General features: G+C 30.5%; 1 protein-coding gene across 4 annotated transcripts in view; it reads left to right on the forward strand.

The window, feature by feature from the left end:
• Nucleotides 1-11,353: 11,353 nt before the first annotated feature.
• The window catches only part of LOC107444360 (pro-neuregulin-2, membrane-bound isoform), an 82,805-nt gene continuing 72,927 nt past the window's right edge, over nucleotides 11,354-21,231 (forward strand). For all 4 annotated transcript variants that reach the window (XR_011636202.1, XR_006225824.2, XM_043047982.2 and 1 more), the window contains exon 1: nucleotides 11,354-12,959. Coding sequence is in view for 2 of the 4 variants with exons in the window: in XM_043047982.2 (XP_042903916.1) it covers nucleotides 12,407-12,959 (553 nt within the window). In the remaining 2 variants the exon portion in view is untranslated. The remainder of the gene's footprint in view (nucleotides 12,960-21,231) is intronic.

The following is a 21,231-nucleotide window of genomic DNA, read 5'->3' on the forward strand; positions in this document are numbered from 1 at the left end:
AACTAAATTCCCACAATGTTTAAAATTATTTGAAAGAGTATGTTTTGTTCAAACAAAATCTATGTTTTTTTTTTTCTTTAGCAATATAATTTCTGTTAATATTCAAATCAATCATTGAAAGACTATGTTAAGTTGAGATAGAAGAGCCTTTGGATACTTCTTTCTTTTTGCTTTTCATCAAGGTTTTAAACACGCAAAAGCTATTTGTGATATTTTAGCTCTTTACGGAGGCGGTGCTATAGCTGTTAAAAATCACTCATCATTGGTATGTCAAGCTTAAAATTGAACAGTTTGATTAACTATTTAGTTGAGTTTGATGAAGAGCTATTAAATCGATTTTTGCTCGAAAATTTCACGTCAAATGACAAGGGATCTGAAGGAAAATATTGAATGCTTTTTCTTACTTCACACTTAATTTTTTTTTTAAGGAATTTAATTGCTAATCCAAAAAAAGTCAACTGTCTTATTTTCCATTGCATAAAATGTTCTAATTGTTAGTCAATTCGCTTTTTATTTAATCATATATCCAAATCAAACATATATATATATATTGTTCTAATCTAAGGTATAGTAAGGTTTAGATCTGCAACTTCAATTTTCTGCTATATCACTACCTCAGCGCTTATTGCATCACGTAAAATGTGTTTTGGCTTCTGTAGATTGAAATTTCACAAAGTAATTTTCCATGAAGGTGCCTTTTACTACAATCAAGGCCAGGATAGCCTGGTTGGTAGGGCACTGGGCCCATGTCCAAGAGGCTCTGGGTTCAATACCCACCGGCTGATGACTTTGAGTATTAAATGGTGACTGATGCATGTTAAATCTAACGAGACACAAAGTCCGCCATGTTCCCGTAACAAATTATACCTCTGGGGTTACTGAACCAGGAGTTTTTTTGTCTTCTGTATTTGATTCAAAATTACAAGGCTACGGAGTTGAACATTAGTTGTATGCCCAAAATTGGGTCAGCTGTTCAACGACAATTATAAAAAATAAAATGAAAATACCACAATCAAAGTAACTCTCTTTTTCTTACTCAATCGTTGAATTTCCCGTCTTGGATTTTTGAATTTGCTCCAAGATGTTCTGACCCTCCCCTTCGAAAACAAAAAAAGAAATCTTATTGGTTTTAATCTCAAGAGAAGAGTGGAGATATTCCTTCAATAATTTTTTGTTATAAACAAAATGTATTACGGATTTTGTGTTGGATTAACAAACAAACTTCTTTAATTTAGTAATATATTTTCCAACTCTAAACCAACTATATTCTTTGGTGTTTACTTTTTTATCGAAATACAAGAGCATATGAAATATACATTTACAAACTGAGAATTTGATTGGTGCATTTTATGCAGAACGATCACAACAGATCCATTAAGAATGTTCCCTAAGTTTCAAAAATCGGAAATTCTATTTTATTATTCTGTAAAATTTTGACGTTTTTATTCCTGTCGGTTTTTCTGAAGATCACTTTACTAGATAAATGTCACGTACAAAATATGAACTCGGTCGTCCGAAAAGTCGACCGCCATCCGATTATTTACTTTTTAAAAGTTGAAGGAATTTAGAGCCACGAACTCCAAAATCTCCGTGTCTCAGAACCTCATCCATTTTCTCACAAATGCGTAGATAGACCTAATTAATCATTATCAACAATTTAATTAATTTCGGGTACGAAATGTTTACAGTTATAAATTTTGTCATCTGTGTCCTTTTCAAGTACAATGAGTAAGAAAAAACGGAGCAACTAGTGAGCAACTTTTGATCTAGTGATCGGATCTTCTCATTCTACTGCCCGTACCAAATTTCCAGAGAGAATAAAATACTAGGAAAAATAAAACTGGATATTTGTAAAAAAGTTTTTACGAATCCTAAAAAGAAAAAAGTATAAAATGAAATTAATAAAACTTGAATAACTTTTGATCTAGTGATCGGATCTTCACATTCTATTGTCAGTACCAAAATTTCAAAAAAGAGAAAATACTGGGGGAAAATAAGGCTGAATTTTTTTTAAAAAGTATTTTTGAATCTTAAAATGAAAAAAGTATAAAATAAAATAATTAAAAAGAAAAAAAAACAGCTTTTCACTAAAAAATAAGAAATAAAATATTGGATATAACTTACAACTCCATATTTTATTTCTTACTTTTTCGTGTAGAACCATAGATGAGTTATTTTTATTTTTAAATTATTTCATTTTTGTTTTTTTTCGTCCTAGCAATCGTCGAGTATTTAAAAAAAGGCTCATTAATTTTTTATTTGCCTGCATTTATGCAAAATATTATCAATCAAAACCAATTTTGGTAGAGAATAGTATTTATTATTATAACTCATTAACTTTGCGCCTCAAAATGTAAACTTCCAAAATAACGAGGTATAGTTCACTAGAGGATGGAAGTCTTACAAAAAATGAAGATGAAGAAATAGGAATAAAAGTAAAGAAGATCATTAATTAATCCGAAAAGACTCAGTGTAATGTAAAGAAGCTGTTAATTATCAAATTTAATTGGTGAAGAGTGATAGTTAAAGCAATTAAATAACAACAAGGCATATATATATAGTATCCTTAAGCTTCAACAATCACAATTATATCAAACACGATGCGTTTACCATAAGCCAAGCAAGAATTTTAATTACTTTGGCCAAAATCAAGGTATTAAAAATTAATATTCAGAATTAAGAGATTCATTGTAAGCATGTTATACTCCTTATTAAGATCTAGTATTAAATGAGAAAGTTATAGTTAAGTGAATTTCGACAAAAGGAGGCACTGAGTAGTTGCCAAAAGAATTACAATTTTTTTCAAATATCAGGGGGCCAACTTATACACCTGTAAAAGTCGGACATTCGTTGATCATAATTTTTGATGCATTACAAACAATGAAATAGAAATGAATCATTCAAAATCAATTTACTACTTTCAAAAACTTTTTTTAAATGTGTTATATAAAATTAATTTTACATTTCCACCAACTATTTATTTATTTAAAATATTTTAAATTAGTTTGAAAAAACTTTAGAATGAGAAGAATTAGTTTATTCAAAAGTATTTCAAAAATCATGACGCAATGAAAACTTTTAAAGCATACCATAAAGTTGCAGATTTGAAAACGTTGTATCGGATTCAATAATGCTTGATTGATTTATTGAAATTACATACATTTGCTGACTTGTGTGCTCAATATAGGCTTATAAGTCATTGTCAAGTAGAAAATACAGATAGAACAATTCAGAGAAAGACATCACAAAGAATACATCCAGGGTTACGGCGGGATTCGAACCCGCTACCTCCACGCTTAACAGAGCGTTTGGACCGGCGATACCGCTCGGCCAGGGAGGCCCCTCAATAATGCCAACAGTGTTGTTATCAGTTGTGGCTGGTTAATATGAATTTAGCTCCCGGCTCGCATCGACCTCAATGCTAACGTAAAATTTTTTCAGGTAGTAAACAAATCATGGGTTAGAGTCCCCTTTCCGTCGAACTAAAGGAGGGAAGTTTTCGTGGTTTTCTTCTCTATGTTACGCAAATGCGAGTAAATTCTATCAAAAAGTCCTCCTTGAAGCCCAATGCCAGATCCAAAAGTTCCCTTGTCTTCTGGGTTAGGTTCAAAATTACATGGCTATGGAAATGAACATTGATAGAACATATCTCTTAATCAAAAATGGGTGTTCGACATATTCACCTGTATAATTCGATTCTTACTAAATTCGTTGACAATAACTTTTTCAGTTACAGAGCACCTTAGAAATTGGAAAACAACGCGAAGCATCAAATTTGTACTGATTTTAGCAAATATACTGCTTTTGCACTGTGTACTGATTTAGTAATTTACCCACACTACGTCACTTTCAGTTGTCCCATTACAAGTCCGGATTTTTCTTAATTATTCAGTAACGAATTAATAATTTGGAATAATTTTTGTTCCATATTATTCATTGAAATATATTCTATTGAACTTGATTAAATTTTAAGGTTGTTTTAAAAAGTTTTCGAAGTTAAAGTTTTAGAAAAATCAATTTTTTAAAAGTATCAATCTACGCCTTCAAACCAAATTCATTACATCTTCAAAATTTAAAATCGGTAACACGTGTAATAAAATACATTTCAATTAACTAAAAGAAACCATAATTTATTCAGACATATGTTAACATGGTAGTAGGTTAACATAAAAGAAATGAAATCTCTTTTCTTTCAGAAAAGAACCTTTAAATGTTGACTCTCTTATTTTTACAGTTAATATTTCACTTCAATGATAAAAATTATAATTTTTTCACACAATGAGAGTGCCAAAAATCTCAATATTCACATGTATATTTCCTTTTTTTTTTCGTAAAAAAATTTTTCAAAAAATTTTTCTTTAAAAAAATTAACACATACTATTTTATCTCGAAGTACTGAAAATGCCTCGTTAAGCTTCGTTTGAGAAATTTTCGCCTAACAAAAAGATGGCGCTTGTGTACTCATAAAAATGTTTTAGAAAGAACACTTTATCATTGACTAGACAGGTGCAATAATTTTTACGCCATCTGTCTATTAAATCTGATAAGCGCAGGTGTTTAGTCGATGATTTGTTTTAAAATGGAACAAAATAAATATCACGTGGTGTTGCAATTATGTGTTAAAGAAGATTAAATTTGAGTATTTAATTCACAGCGAGTGAAAATTAGCTGAGCGTATGATATTTGGCCTAAGTTGTAGATAAATTTCTCCTCAATACACATCTTTCTCATGTTTAAGTGGGGTGCTGGTACGAAAAACACTAATATTAGGCGTCGCAAACGCTCAATCAAAACTGAGCATTCATTTACTAATTGTTTTTAAACATATTAATAAATAATCTAATTTAATAAATAATATTTCAATGAATTTTATGAATAATAAAAAATTATAATTAACTATTTAGTAAATAATTTTTTTTAATAAATAATATTTCTATCAAAAGGATTCAGGACATTCATTATAAATTCAAGCATTCAAAGTTTCATATTGTGATTAGACAAAACTGAATTTTGAAATAAAAAAAGAAAAATGTTTCTTAAAAACTCATTTTTATCAATATACTTACTGAAAGATTAATTCTTGCTGTATTTTATATTAAAATTTTGAGGAATTAGCAATGCAATCATAAAAGAGTAACTGTTCCCCATATAAGTTCTTATTTTTAATTTTTGAACCGTCGTTGAACAACCGACCGAATGCTCAGTTTATGATTATCTATGTTCAATTTCCTAGCCATAAAAAATTTTGAACCAAAATAGAAGAGAAGAGAACTCCTGGATCGGTACAAACTAAACTTTTTAAAGGCCGGGATAGCCTGGTCGCTAGGGCACTGGACCCATGTCCAAGAGTTCTTCGGTTCGATCGCATCCGGCCGAGGACTCCCCGTGTAGTAAATGGTGACTGATGCACGCTAAATCTGTCGAGTCTCAAAGTCCTCCATGTTCGCATAACAAATCAATACTTCTGGGGGGTACTGATCCTGGAGTTTCCTTGTCTTCTGGACTGGTTCAAAATTACAAGGCTACGCAGTCAGTGGTCGTAAACCTAAAAATTGGGTCGGCTGTTCAACGACGGATATATATTTTAAAAAAAAACTTCTTGTAGGACGTTTTGATGGAAGTAACCCGCATTTGCGTTATATGGAGAAGAAAACCTCTCATGGTTAGCCCGACGGCAAACGTTTCTAATTCATGACTGAGGATATGAGTCTATGACTGAGGATATACTTTACGTCGGCACTGTGGTTCGTGTGAGCTGGGAGTAGAATTCGTATCAACCAGTCACCGCAAGAGTTCGAACTTGGGTCACCTCAATGGGAGGTGAACATTCTGTCCCCTAACCACCACGGCTTCCTTCACAATCTTTATTTTATTTTATATCATAATAACAGTTGTACCCAATTCTCAGTTTACGACCATCAATGTTCAACTTTGTAGCATTGCAATGTTCAACCTAACCCAGAAGACAAGGAAACTCCTGGGTCAAGCATCAGGACAAACTAGGCTACGGAGAGAATTTTTTGATGGAACCCAGAGACAAGGGAACTCCTGATCAAGGTTTGGGAGAAATTTGCCTTTATGGTGGACTTTTTGATGGAACTTACCGCATTTGCGTTACATGAGGAAGAAAAACATGAAAACCTTCCACGATTAGCCCGACAGCAATAGGATTCTGCCCCATGATCCATCTGCCACTGGAGATATTTTATGTCAGCACTGTGGTCGGTGCGAGCCGGGTGCGGAATTCCTTTTGACCAGCAATAGCTAGGATTCGAACTTCCGTCATCTCATTGGGAACTGAGCACTCTATCGCCTGAGCCACAACGGCTCCCCTTCAGATACTTGTAATGTATTGGGAAGAGCATTTAAGTCCAACTAATCTGAAACCGTGAAACTAACCTGTGTGTGAAAACACCTTCTTTGGTTAGCCTGCTGGAAACGAGTCCTTCCCTTCCACCCGCAACACTTTATTTCGGCCATAAAAAAGGGTATTCTCTATCCGTATTGGGCCTTTAAACACGGGCCATTAAAATTGATGGATTATGCTAATTCGTGACTCTGTTGTTGTTGTTTCGAATGCCAATATCAGCAAGCTTACTTGGTGAAAGCAAGCGAATTTAAGGCAAAGGTTAAGTTTTTTGTTTTCCAGTGGTGCCATCTATGCCCAAGAATATCTTCAGCCACACACACTCGTCACAGCCCGGTTATAGGACGGACTCATTCATACATCCATTCATTCAGCCACAGATCGTAATTTTTACCTGAACCAGAGAATGATCAATCTCCAATTAAGTACAGCCAGAGGTGTATTTCTTTTTTTTTTATTAAATGAGAACATGGAGGACTTTGTGACCGGACAATTTTAACATGCACCAGGCAGCATTTACTTCCGCGGCGAGGGTCGAATTCACGACCTCGACATAGGCTTGAAGCCCAACCAAACAGACTCTCCCGGCCTAAATTCGGGAATCTAGATCATCGAAGTCTTATTGATCTACGTATGAACAATTTTGAAATTTCCATACATTTTTTTATTCTACTGAATATTAACTTTAATTTACTTCAATTTCCATTAATAATTAACCTTTTTTTAAAAAAAATTTCATTAAAATAGCGCTGTAATTCAAAAAGTAGCATGTCTGAATGTAGACTAAATAAAATTTATTAAATCCCTCATTTTACAACAGTAATTTTTTGCAAGAACTTTTTCTACTTATACTCCCTTTTGCCCACATACCGGTTTTAAAAATAAAACATACCAGTTTTTAAATGTGACATATATTAAATTTTTAGTTAATACAGGCGACTTTAATTACTTTTTTTACTACCATTTTAAAGAAACAAGCAATACTTTTTTCCATGCTTATTGCAATAAAAAAATATTTAATAATACATTTTTATGATACCAGCGGTGCTGACGCAAAATATCCCCAGAGGTAGACGGATCATAGTCCCCTTGCCGCCAGGCTAACTGATGCTTTTCGTGGTTTCGCTTTCCATGTAATGCAAATGCGGGTTACGTTCCATCAAGAAGTCCTCCACGGAGGCAAATTTCTTCCAATGCTTGGTCTAGGAGTTCCTTTGTCTTCTGGATTGTGTTCAAAATTACAAGGCTATGGAGTTTAACATTAGTAGTCGTAAACCCAAAAAAATTGGGTCGGCTGTTCGGCGATGGTTATAAAATAAAAATAATCATAAAAAATACATTTTTATGAAAGTTTTTTTCCTATTTATTCTTTCTTGAATATGTATTCATAGAGAATATTTTTTCCCTTTGCTCAATTATGTACAGTATTTCATGAGTATTCGTTTTATTTATTTTTTAAATATTCTTATTCTGATAACTATATTTGTTTTTGCATTTTTCCATTGGTCAGTTTGAATATTTTTGGACACCAGCGACCTAAACGGAATCCTTCTATTTCTTTAGTAATAAATAGGTTTTAAACACATACCCATGTATTTTTGGTAATTTATTAAAATAATGCTGTTATAACAACATTGTTCCATAATTTTTTTTTTGGCAAAGACATCTTCTTAAGTACATCTTACATTGTTTGTTTTATTTTATTTTGTATCCGTCGTTGAACAGCAGACAAAATTTTGGGTTTACAACTACTAATGTTCAACGCCATGGCCTTGTAATTTCGAACCAATCCAGAAGACAAGAAAACTCCTGAATCAGTGCCCCCAGAGGTATTGACTTGTTATAGGAACATGGAGGACTTTGAGACTCGGCAGATTTAACGTGCATCAGTAACCATTTACCACACGGGGAGTCTTAGGCCGGCGGGAATCGAAAACACGAACTCTTGGACATGGGCCCAGTGCCCTACCAACCAGGCTATCCCGGCCATTATATTGTTTGTTGAATTCCCCCCCCCCCAAAAGCATAAAAACAGTAACATTGGTCATATTATTTGTTTCATTAATATCTTAGCTGCTTAACTGCTTTCATCCCGCTATACTTTTTAATTTCATAAATAAGGAGTTTAAAGAAAGTGTGTGTTAAATTACAGTAAAAAACAGCACTAAAAAACGACCAAAATTAGATTCTAAAATTTGGGGGGTGTTTATCCGTGTGTCAATATTTAAATGAGTTAGAAATAATGATATAATTATGTAATAAACGTTTACTAGTTAATTGTTAAACAAATGACATAAACAAATGACAAGTTAAACAAATGACCTAGACTCCAACTCTTCAAATTCAAATTTGTTTTAAAAAAGTAGAGAAAAAAAGATTTAAAAGAATGATTGACTCGAAGCTTTTTTTTAAAAAAATATCTTTTTAACTACATTTTATATTGCTTGCTAAATTAAAAAAATAAAAGTTGTACATTTAATTTGAATTTTTATTTATTTACAATTTAATTAATTACACTACAGTTTTTTTAATTGTATTGTTAGGAATTTCTGGAAAAGTAAAGTACAAGAGAGAGTAACACAAAGATATAACCAAAACAGGATTCTAAGTTTCAAAGTATGTTATCAAACAAATTTTCTATTTGGCAATATTAAAATGCGATGAAAATAATGATGTATTTCATTCAATGAAGTAATTTAAGGCATTTAAAGCAAATAACACTGAATGCAGATTAAAATTCAAATTAAATAAAATTTTGAAAACAATGATGAGGCATTGAGAGAATGCTTAATCCAATTTCTTTTAGCAAGAATATATTTTTAAATGTGTGCTACGCTGTGTGTTGGATTTCATGAAAATTAATGTAAAATTGAGCTATTAGCTTTATTCATCTTTGCAATTTTACTGTTTCGATTAAATTATACTTTTTAATCTCTTAATTTAGATTATAAAAAAATGCTAATTAAAAATTGTCACTAAGATATGATCAAAATATATTTTAAAGTATGTTATTGAACAAATTTCTCGTGTTTCAATATTTAAATCAGACGTCAAGAATAATGTATTCAATTAGCTTTTATATATTGAGGTAATTGAGGGCATTTAATGCAAATGACATAAGATTTGAATTTCAATTCCTCAAATTTAAATCAAAGAAAAAAAAGAAGGCTAAATTCGAAAGATTTTTAGAAAAAAAAATTCTTTTTGCTGTTCAAAAGTTCGTTGTTTCTTAAATTCTCAAAAATCAATGTAAAGTTATACATTTCATTGGCTTAATTTTAATATATTTGCAATTTTTATGTCTTAATTGCATTAAAGTTTTTAATTGTATAGTGAGGAAATTCAAGAAAGATTAAGCGCTTTAAAAAGTAGCATTTAGATGTGACCAAAACAAAATTCTGAGTTTTAAGTTATGTTTTCAAATAAATTGTCCATTCGTCGATATTTAACTGCGATGAAAATAATGATATATTTATGCAATAAACGCTTAACTATTACGGTAATTTACGGCACTTAATTCAAATGACATTGAATACAAATTTCGATTCCCCGAATTTAAATTGAAAAATCAAACTTCTGGAAGCAAAGATTAAGCTTTTCAGAGAATGCTTAAATCGATGCCTTTTTTATCAAAAATATCTTTTTTTTTTATTTTGTTTTATGTTGTTCATGCAGGAATTCACAAAAGTAAGTGTTTGAACATTTCATATAAAATTGAACCTTGAACAGCAAAGGAAATTGAAAATTTCGTTTGCTTCATTTATATTTAATTTTATAACCATCGTTGAGCAGAAGACCCAATTTTGAGTTTACGAATACTAATGTTCAACAACGTTAACCTTGTTATTTTGAACCCGATACAGAAGACAAGGTAACTCCCGTATCAAGTATAGGGAGAGAAATTTACCTTATTGGAGGACTTTTTGATGGAACTAACCCGCATTTGCATTACATGGAAAGCAAAAGAACTTAAACCTCCCACGGTTAACCGAATGGAAAGGGACTGTAACCCATGATCCGTCTACCACTGAGGTTATTTTACTTCAGCGCTATGATCGAAGCGAGCCGGGTGTAGAATTCGTATCGACCTACCATCGTTGGGATTCGAACCCGGTTCACCTCAGTGGAAGGTGAGCGTTCTACCCCCTGATCCACCACGGCTTTCTTCATTCATCTTTGCAATTTTAGTGTTTTTAGTATATTCTCTAATTTTCTAATTTTATAGTTTGGGATATTAGAAAAGACTAGTCAAAGCAAAAATTAACGCTAAGATATGAACGAAAAACTATCATAAAGTACGTTTTGAAACAACTTTCTTGTGTTTGAATACTTCATCAAATAGGACGAAAAACTAATAATATTACGGAAGCAAAGAATAGCCATTTGAGAGAAAGCTTAATTTGATGTTTTTTTTTTTATCAAAAATATTTTTTTTAAATCTGTCTTATGCTTGTTAAATTCACGAAAATAAATGCAAAATTGAACATTTTATTTACCTTTCTCCTCATTGTAAATTATGCTGTTTTTATTACATTAAGCTTCTTAATATTATATTCTAAAATATTAGAAAAGACTAATTAATTTAAAAATTAGCTCTAAACCATGATCAAAGCAACATTATAAATTTTTCAATGTGTTTTCAAACAAATTTTTCGTATATCAATATTTGAATCTAACTGGAATTATGATATATTTATCCAATAAGCGTTTATTATTAAAGTACTTAAACGGGCACTTAATGCACATGACATTGAATATAGATTCCGATTCTCAGAATTTAAATTGAAAAAAATAAAAAATTCCGGAAACAAAGATTAAGCGTTTGAGAGAAGGTGCAGTGCAAACATCCTGTTTCAATTTCTTATTTTTATTTTCAACAATAAAAAAAATGACGTAACCATTTCCTTAATCGGCCGGCCAGTTCCAGATATTTTATATCTTATCTTCTTTTTCTACAGAGCCTATTATCTCACTAAAAAGAACGAATATCGTTCGGAAAAGGGCGGAGTTAGGAGACAGCAAAAATCTTTCTGTTGCCGGCATCGAAAGCAACAAGTTCGCAACTTACAGTATCTGGATCAAATTTAGCAATCCATGTGATCTATTTGCAGATTCATTTTCGGATATAATTTTCAACACCCTCCGAAGAAGAAGTGAAATGATCGGCTGAAGGTGTCGTTCGTCTCAAATAGATTCGATAATGGCCTCGAGAAACGAGGAGATTTAGAAAACTTAACTTTTTTAAAGTGACATCAGTGGAAGTCTAATGCGCATGCGTTGTGGATGCGAGTGTGTCTTCCGCGAGTAAGATCTCTTCTTCTTCCCCATCCCTGGATCCAAGAGGCAAAACACTCTGACTTGAGGTAGAACTTTGGAACATTTCGTTCTTTACCATCTCAGGTGTCATGCCAGTCGGAAGGTCCCTCCAATATTACCTCCTACGGCTGTGGTTTTCGGGGCCTTGCCGATACCACGAGGACCCCTCGTAAGGCCGTGTTATATCTTTAATAATCAAAAATTTAGAGCTTTATTTATACATATTTATATGTTCATCAATTTTTTTTGTGGTGTAAACGTTCTTTCTACAAAGTGTCATATTTCATTGTTTCTATTTTGTGCAGTGTTTAGTTTAATTTTTGTTTAAAATTTATATTTATTTTTTAAAAAGAAATAATTTTGAGGTATAGGAAAGTTTTTTTAAAAAATATATTTATTTTCGAACAGTTCATCTTTACTCATTATCAGAATTTAAAGCCCTTATTGCAGCTGTGTTGAGACCTTTATCATAAATGGATAGTGACCTTTGTGAACAAGTACCCTCTGTACATTTTACTCTGTGTTCCTATGTGATTAACAAACCTTCTCGAAGAACATATTCTACGATTTGGACAACGTTTATTGGATAGTCTGTTTACTTTTGCGTAGTTTCTAGTCGTGTGGACTTTTCAACTAACCCAAACAAACGATTTTCTTAGGATCTTAGGACATAATCCTAGTTTTTTTTTCAACTGCCTCACCTTAGAGCAATCTTGATAGGTCATGCGCCTCCCCTACATCTACCAAATCCTCCGGCATCTTCTGCTGGTCTTCCTTTGCTTGAGTTCCTTGTGGTTGGTCACTCCTTGCCTGGACATAAGCACAAACAACACCTCAGAGTTGTGTCTGGACGGTAAAAAACAATCGAAACAGCGTCGTCACAATGACAACTTTTCGATGAAAGCTTTGATGGATGCAGCCCAAACAAGAGCTTATTTGTCGCCGGCTGTGTTTCTGGGCACACTGAGGAGTGTCCTTGTGCAGCGAGATGGAACAATCCGAGCATGGTTTGCGATGGACAATGCCCTCAAAACGAACACCTCCAAAGGTGGCACTTCCAGTAAGGAGGACACCGAGGTTGTGTATTACAGAAGTGGAAACGAACTGTGTTTGCTGGAGGTAAATCAGAACAACTTGAAACTGGGCAGCCAGTATCTTGTGTTTGGTGTGCCGTCAGCAAAATATGCTTGGCCTTCGGTCACTGCCACTGCTTTACCCATTCCGAACGATAAACGAATCTTGCGAGCGGTTAAGAAGGTCATTTGCAAAGATTGTGGTAAGTGCATATTTTAATTTTACTTTTTTTAAATTTGATATTATGTTTATATGTTTAGTCAAGTTTACATTTAATATTTTTTTTTTTGTGAAGTGTGGTTGGAATGTAATTTTCTAAAATCGTGATGTGGTTTTAATTTAACCCTTTTACGCAGATGGGACACTGTCTTTTTTATATAAATATATTTTTTTCTGACTCTAGTTACAAGCAAAAATATATTTTGGTATTTTTTAATTATAAAAATCAGTCTAATAGTTACTAAAAAGTCTGGTTCTTGAATGAAAAGATTCTCGGAATTATATTTGTTCTAAAACATAAAATCTAAAAAAGTAGTTAGAAAATATTTTTTACTTTTCAAAATTCATAAGCATTGATTTTTTTTAAATTTGAAGCAACCTTTGAGCCTTTATTACTTTCTTTCAACTATTTCTTTTGATTTTATTATTGTGGTAAAAAAATTTCTTCAAAATCATTTCAAATACAGATTCTTACTTTATACCCCGGACTTTGTTTTAAAGTACAGATCCTAATTACATTTTTTATTCTAACCCAAATAATCGGTAAATATCCCTCTATCCATAATGAATATAAAGTAAATTTAGGTTTTGAATGCTTTATTATTTATTGAAATTATTTTAAAATAATATACTCATATAAATAATTCTCAAATATATAATTGCAAAATTATGTAAGTCTATACAAAAGACTCATAGAAAGTTTGATTTTAATCGTTGTAATTTTCGTAAAAGAAAAATAAATAAATAAAATCCTGAATTTACAATGAAAAACATTTATAAAAATCACCGTATAATGTTAAAAAAATAAGTATAATTAAAAACAAGCTTGATTTTTATGATTTCTAAAACCATTTTGAATGTATTTTATGCTACTTTTAAATTTTGCGTCAAAATTGAATTAATAATAGCCAATGGTGCATATAACAAAGAAATATTTGATTGCTCAAATTAATATTTCTTTGCGATCTCCAGGAAAAATATATAAAGTGCAACAGAATTTAAAAAATACTGAAATTGATTTACTCTTAAGCCAGTTAAAATTTGCTTTGAAACTTTAAACCGATTAGCAATAACTGTTATTCTAGCCAATACAAATTATTAGGTTCATCTCGTAATCAAATTAATAGGTTAATCTTTTAATCAAGTAAGAGAAATAACTGATTACTATAATCAGATAGAATTTGATCTATATTTCTCACACAGAAATATTAGCTTGACACTTCTAATATAGAAAAAATATAAAACATAATCTATTTATCTTATAAATTAACTTCATGAAAAATTTCTAAAAAGCATATCTGAGATATCTAAAAAACATATTTGTTTTATATGTATTTAATACATTTTATAAAAAGCGTTTGTTCAAAATCTCCTTAATACATTTTTACAAATTGTACAGTTATTTAGGCATTTGAATTTGACTATTTTTTTTTTATTTGAATTAATCAGATAAAGTTGATTTGGATGTATGATATTTATTGAAAAAATATCTAATGTAAACTAATGTTTTAAATAAATATGAGCAAAAAAATGTGTAAAAATAATTTTAAGAAAACTTATTTCAGTTGATTATTATATTTATATGATTTATAGATTATAATACTTTATATTTTTTTGTATTTTGCATTCTTTTTAAAAATAATACAAAAAATTGCAAAGATAAATTTGGTAGAAACAAAATTTAAATAAATACAAAATAAAAGTAATAATTAAAAAATTCTGTGATAAAAATAAAATTACTTAAGCTAAAAATAAAATTACTTAAAATAAACTTTTTTTCCTTATCTTCGTTTTCTTTTAAGCGCGTTCTAAAAATTTTCAGTATTAAAAAAGAAAGCCGTTTGATATATTTATAGAATTGGCTTGAAGTAAAAATGAATAATTAAAAACGTAAATGAGGCAATCATATTCAAGAATGCAAATTAAAAAGAAAACGCGGTTGGTATTAATATCAATATTTTGACTTTAACTCATTAAAGTACAAACTTTCTGTTTTTTTTTCTTCTTTTTTTATCAATCGTTCTGACATCTCTCTTACCATATCTTGCTTATAAAAAAAAATTCCACTTTCCAACTTATCAAATTGTTCATTTTTTTCCACTCCGATTTCAAAGAATCGTACCCGATATTCTAGAACTAATTAACTGACCTTATCTCGATAACGGCAGGCGACGACTAAAGGTCAGTCTCATCACTTCAGTTTACAAAAAGTAATAAAAAATGGCGAAGTTGATATTCCCTAATTCAAAGAAATTGTTCTTTTTATTAGAAGATAATTTGACGTCTTCTCATGTCAATTAATTGCCATTAACTAGTGGTCAAATGTGAAGGGAATTGAATGAAGCAGACACGCGCCAGTCGGAATCCTTTTTTTTCTTTTTTTATTTATTTTTTTAATATTGTCCTTGTGAATCTGGCATCATTGGTAATGATGACAGAAGCACTTGAAGGAACGAACCGAAAAAGATGTGTGACTTAATCGGAATAAAGAAAAAAATAACTGTGATGTAATTTCGTCTTGGGACAAATGATCTTTTGTGGAGTCATTAATATATCGGGATTCGAATGATTTACTTATTATCTTTATTTTATTGAATTGTTTATTTAGAGACCAGCTCTTTATCTCTCAGCTTTTTATTATCCAACAATATTACTACATTTAACATGATATTACATGAAAATATATAAATTTAAGAATATGCAATTTTTATTACATTCAAATTTAATACTTGTAATTCCAAAAAAATATAAATTTTTTTCAAATATACAAATTTATATGGTAATTGAAATTTGCAAGCATACAAATATTGGAATTTGCAACTATATTTAGTTTATATCCAACTTATATGTCATTTGAAATATTTATTTTTCTTAGAATCTTTATTTTCGAAGAAATCAAATTCTATACCCCCCAACCCATTGAATCGGGTAACCGATACCCTTATCAAGTTAATCTAGGTTTATATAATATGTTTTATTTGTTTATATATTTACTTACTTAATTATTTACTAAATTTACTGCTATCTGCAAAATATAATTTAAACCAATCATATGGGAATTTTTCCATTCATATGGTAACTGTTTACCGGAAATTCTGGTTTTCAAAATCATAATTATTTTTAATACATATTTAGCAAAATATACAAAATTTGAAAAAAAAATTTTAATAAAATAAATTTTTTATGCGTACGCTCTAAGCTATCAATGATAAAATTACTAAGTTTTAGCACCTTTGCTGAATTTCAACACACAATATAAATCAATATTTTACTGTAAATTTTACCAAAATCATTACCAAAGAGCTTCGATAAAAATTACCGAACGTTTCAGTGTTCCCATATAGCCAGAAATACGATAGATTTTGCTATATTCCGATAGTTTTGACCATGCATTTTTCCTCAATGTTGGAATTATGCTAAACCATAATTCGTCTCTTACTTAACTTTAAAAGAAATATTAGTGTTTACGAGAATCTATTTTTCAGAGCATCAACGGCCATAACTCTCATCTGACAGGGGATGTTCAAGCCGGAGTACGAGGAGCAATTGTTTAGTACTTTATTCTTAGACAATTTGGCATTCTCGTTAACATTCTTCTAATTAACATTCTTCGTACACTCGCTTAAATCTTACACTGAAACAAAATCAGATCATTTAAGGTTCATTTGTTCATTATCATCAATAAATACCCCACATTTAAATAAGCGTAATTTCTTTTACATCTGATTTGCTTATAAAAAAAACTCTTAAATGTGAACACCATTAAGCAGACGAGGCTTGGTTTTTTCCGGCCTTTCAAATTATTTTCAATTACTTTTTCGGCATTAAGATATATGTAAGAGCTCTCAAAACTGAATTTTTTTAATATCTGGATGATTCGTAGCACTTTTTGAAAAATATGTTGTTACATATTTAGAGACGTATTTCTAAAATTACCTGCTGAGATTTGATTTAAAATTTAAAACACGTTTAAAAAATAAAGTTTTTTAAATTGGGTGTGAATGTTTTTTTATTGCGCCCTAGAACAAATTTTTTGTACCTTGAAAAAATTGAAAGAAATGAATGTAAGTTTTTAACATTTTTCTACGCTTTCACTTTATGTGCAAATTTACTTACATATTTTTGTAAGAAGTAAGAAATATTATTAGAAGCATAATGTTGTCATTTTTTTTGACAGCAGATTATTATTTATTCAACCAAATGAAATTTTTGACATTCCCAAAATTAAAGTTTTTTATCTCGGTTACAGCCGTCTAAGTTAGTTTGGAGAACTAAAGATTAATTTAAAGGCAACTGCAATTGATAGCGATTAACTACTTCTATATTTATTTGTTGTCTCTTTTGCCAAGACTTTAACCACCATACATGTGATTTCGCAATTCTTCCTTCACGGTCCATGGTAATATATATGAAACCATCCTTTCTTACTCTAACGGACCAAAATATCACATTGATGTGATCTTAATACGATACTCTTGTATTACAAAAACTTCCCACGGTTAGACCAACAGCAAGGGGATTCTAACCCATGATCCATCTACCATTGAGAATGTTTTACGTCAACATTGTGGTTGGTCAGAGCCGAGAGCAGAATTCGTATCAACCAGGCCTCATTGGGAGGCGAACGTTCTATTTCTTGAGCCACAGCGACTCATGGAACACAATTAGTAGCTTTTGTAATGGGTTTGGAACGACAAACTAGATTTTTAGAACGGATGCAGATGATAGCAATAACCCGCCCTCCGCATCACGCTTCCCAACCACTAAGCCTTTAATGTTGGAAACCAAATCCTGGCACAAGGTGGGTTAAAGTCTTTCACACTATCACATAAACGATTTGGTGGATAACATCCGAAATGTTTGTTTACTGTCATTATTTCTCGCACTACATGCACAAACAATGAATGTTAAAAAATTATTTTTCACTAACATCAGCAAATGTTGACATTCACCATGCATGTAGCACTAAGAGTAACATTCATGTGCTCTAGTGAATGTTGAGAAAATGCTCTTTCTTTAACTCTTTGACGCAAATGGAATAACGGTGTCTCTTTTATAGATACATTTTTGGTACCCTAATTAACAGTAAAATATATTTTAACATATTTTAAATAGTTGCATTAACATTTCTAATAGTTGCTAAAAAGTCTATTAAATTATAGGAATTATATTTGTACTAAAATAAAAAATCCGAAAAATGTCGTATTTTAATTTTTTAATTTATATTCGAAAATGCAATAAAATATAAATTATATAATTAAAAAAATTTCAATAATGAATTATTGTTTCTATTCGATTTAAATAACTGCAAATAAGTGGAAATTTTTTTAAAAAAAATTCTTGTTTACAAGTGAGATGTTAGCCCATATTTGACGAGGGATGTCCCTATCTTCGCTTATTTATCCCTATTTCATAACCATAATTTATTTAAAATCTTAATTTAATATTTTTACTCATTTTGACCTAGCTTGATTCAAGGCAATTGAAAAAGTATGAATAATATGTTTAATTAACATTCTGCATCGAAGAGATAAGCAAATGTTGACATTCAGCCTGCATAATGCACTTACTGTAACCTTCATATGCACTAGTGAATGTTGAAAAAATTCTCTTTCTTTAATATCACTTATTTACCTCACATGAGGAAATATCGGCATTCAGCATGCACTGATTGATAAAGTTGAATTAAAAACATTTTGTCAAATATCATTTTTTTTTTTCATTTATAAAAGTAAATTATAATATTGTTAGTAAAGTTAGTAAAAGATGGGATTATTTTAATGGATTTTGCACCATTTACTACAGAAACTTGGAATAATGATATTTAAAAAATATTATGGTGTATACAAAATTGATGATTATCAACTCTTATCGGATATTAGACTTTAACGGTTAAAATCAGTTCAAACAATAACCCCAACAATAATGTGAATAAAAACTCATGACTTAAAATTGACAATAAATCGTAACAAATATGAAATCTTGTAGAACGGTATTCTGAAAAACTTACAAAACTAGAATAAAAAGAAAACAGTTCTGTGCGATACTTTTTATTTTCTTTTACCATTCCGTTTTAGGTCCTACTTGCCGCACTGATACCGTTTCGCGAGTTCTTATTTCCGTTCCGAGACAACAAAAACAAAACTTTTTAACTGTGGCGTGGCATCAATCAAATATAATTTAGGGAGATAGACAGTTCCTAAAATTGTCGTTTAGGAGAATAAAAAAAAGTTAGGAGACCTAAAGAACTTATTTCTTTAATTGTTTTCTTGTTCCTAAAAAAATACACCTACAAATCAATCTCACTACACACAAATTACAGTATACTCTCGATAACTCGAACTTAGATATATCGAAAACCTTGTTATGTCAAAAAAAAAATTTCCCTTGGCATTATATATAAACATAATGCTAATTTGAATTCCTAAGTCGAAGAGTTTCTCCTCAAAATCTTGTTATGTCAATTTTTTTTTATTGAAAAAGAATTTTATTTTTTTCGGAAAAATTCCAATGTAAAATTATTTTTAACCAATTCTTTTCTATTTAATGCATAATTATTTTTGTCTTCCTTTTTAAAATAAATATATCATTGTTGTATTTAGACTTACAGTCAACTATCATGGCATACATATTAAATAGTAGTTATTCTTATGTTTTATGACTCTACTTTTTAGAATAATATTTCAGAATTTATTTTTTCTACATTTTAGAACATATTTAGTTCTGAACATGTTGTCTCGAAAACTCACTATCTCGAATTTTTTTAGCGTTCCTTCAACTTTGCGATATCGAGAGTATACTGTATATAGGGAAGAAAGTAACTCACTACACACAAAGTATATTGGAAAAATGTTTTGAAAGATACTCAAGACGAATAATAATTGTATTTAAAATACAAAGAGATCTTATTAGATCTATGCCACTAAATACAGATTTATGCTTAATTACTTAATAGTTACCTTTTTTCAATAATTCTACATTTCATGTTGCAGAAAAGTGACACAAATGCATTTTAACGTGATTTACTATGTATCGCACGTAAAAAAAATAAAATAGAACAAGTTTAACCATATTTTACGTGATACAACTAAGCTGGAACCAAGGGAAGACATGTCAAGAGACTGTTTAACTATTCGCTTACTGCGGTACCTTAGGTAAAAGGAATCAATTAGGATACACGATTTTACAGATGAACGCAAAACAAATTCTTATAAAATTGCCGTACTGTATGGTAATAAAATTTCTTGTGAAAAAAACGATAAATCCTGTAATAAAAACCAAAATATGCGGTATTTAAACCATTCAAGTGGTAATTTTATCTTTCATATGGTAACGGCTCATCGCAAATTTACCACACATTTAGTAAAGAATATAAAACTGGAAACTAAATTTAATCAAGTAAATGGTTTTTATGCCATGCTCTAAGATATCATGATAAAATAACCAAATTTTACTACAATAACCATATTTCAACGAATATCACAAGGCCATACTTACCAAAATCACTGCCAAAGCGCTTCGGCAAAAATTACCGAGCTTTTTGGTGTTCCCATAGAGCCAGAAACATGGTAAATTTGACAATATTCTGGTGCTTTTGACCATACTTTTTTTTCTCAGTTTATTATAGAATTTTTTTTTCTCTTTTTTGAATCTCATTTATCTCATAAAACAAGTTGAGATTTTTTTCTAATTTATCACTATCATCTAATTTTTATATTTTAAGTACGCGCCATTAATCCGTTTTCGAAGGAAAACAGCAGAATTTTTCGGTTTAAGGGCGTAATATAGTTTCTAATATAGTCTAAGGCGTAATATAGTCTAAGAAAGTTTTAATAAATTTTATTTTCTAACACTTTAATTTTGATTTATACCATTTCTTTTGGTGAAAGGACCTTAATAATGACGGGTGTTTTATTTCCTATATTTCATTCATTTGATAAAGTAAAAAAACAAGGTTTCAAATTTCTTAGTAATAAAATAGATTTTTTTTTATAAAATTTTTATTATTAATAAAAATGTGCTCGAATTTCACCTGCACGAACTCCTGAGCAGAAACATCCTTTGCCCTACCCTTCTGACAGCTCAATATTTTATTTGGAATACTTTTGGTTTTGTGATGAATGCATAATTTGATTTTTAAATAAGCGGAACTATATGATGGGGCAGGATTACTTAAATCCAATACGGTAGTTGTTTTTATTTAACTTGAATGACAGTATAGCAATGTTATTGCATATTAAGTTATACAGTTGTGT

This window comes from Parasteatoda tepidariorum, chromosome 2 (assembly GCF_043381705.1).
Source record: "Parasteatoda tepidariorum isolate YZ-2023 chromosome 2, CAS_Ptep_4.0, whole genome shotgun sequence".
Classification (NCBI taxonomy): domain Eukaryota; kingdom Metazoa; phylum Arthropoda; class Arachnida; order Araneae; family Theridiidae; genus Parasteatoda; species Parasteatoda tepidariorum.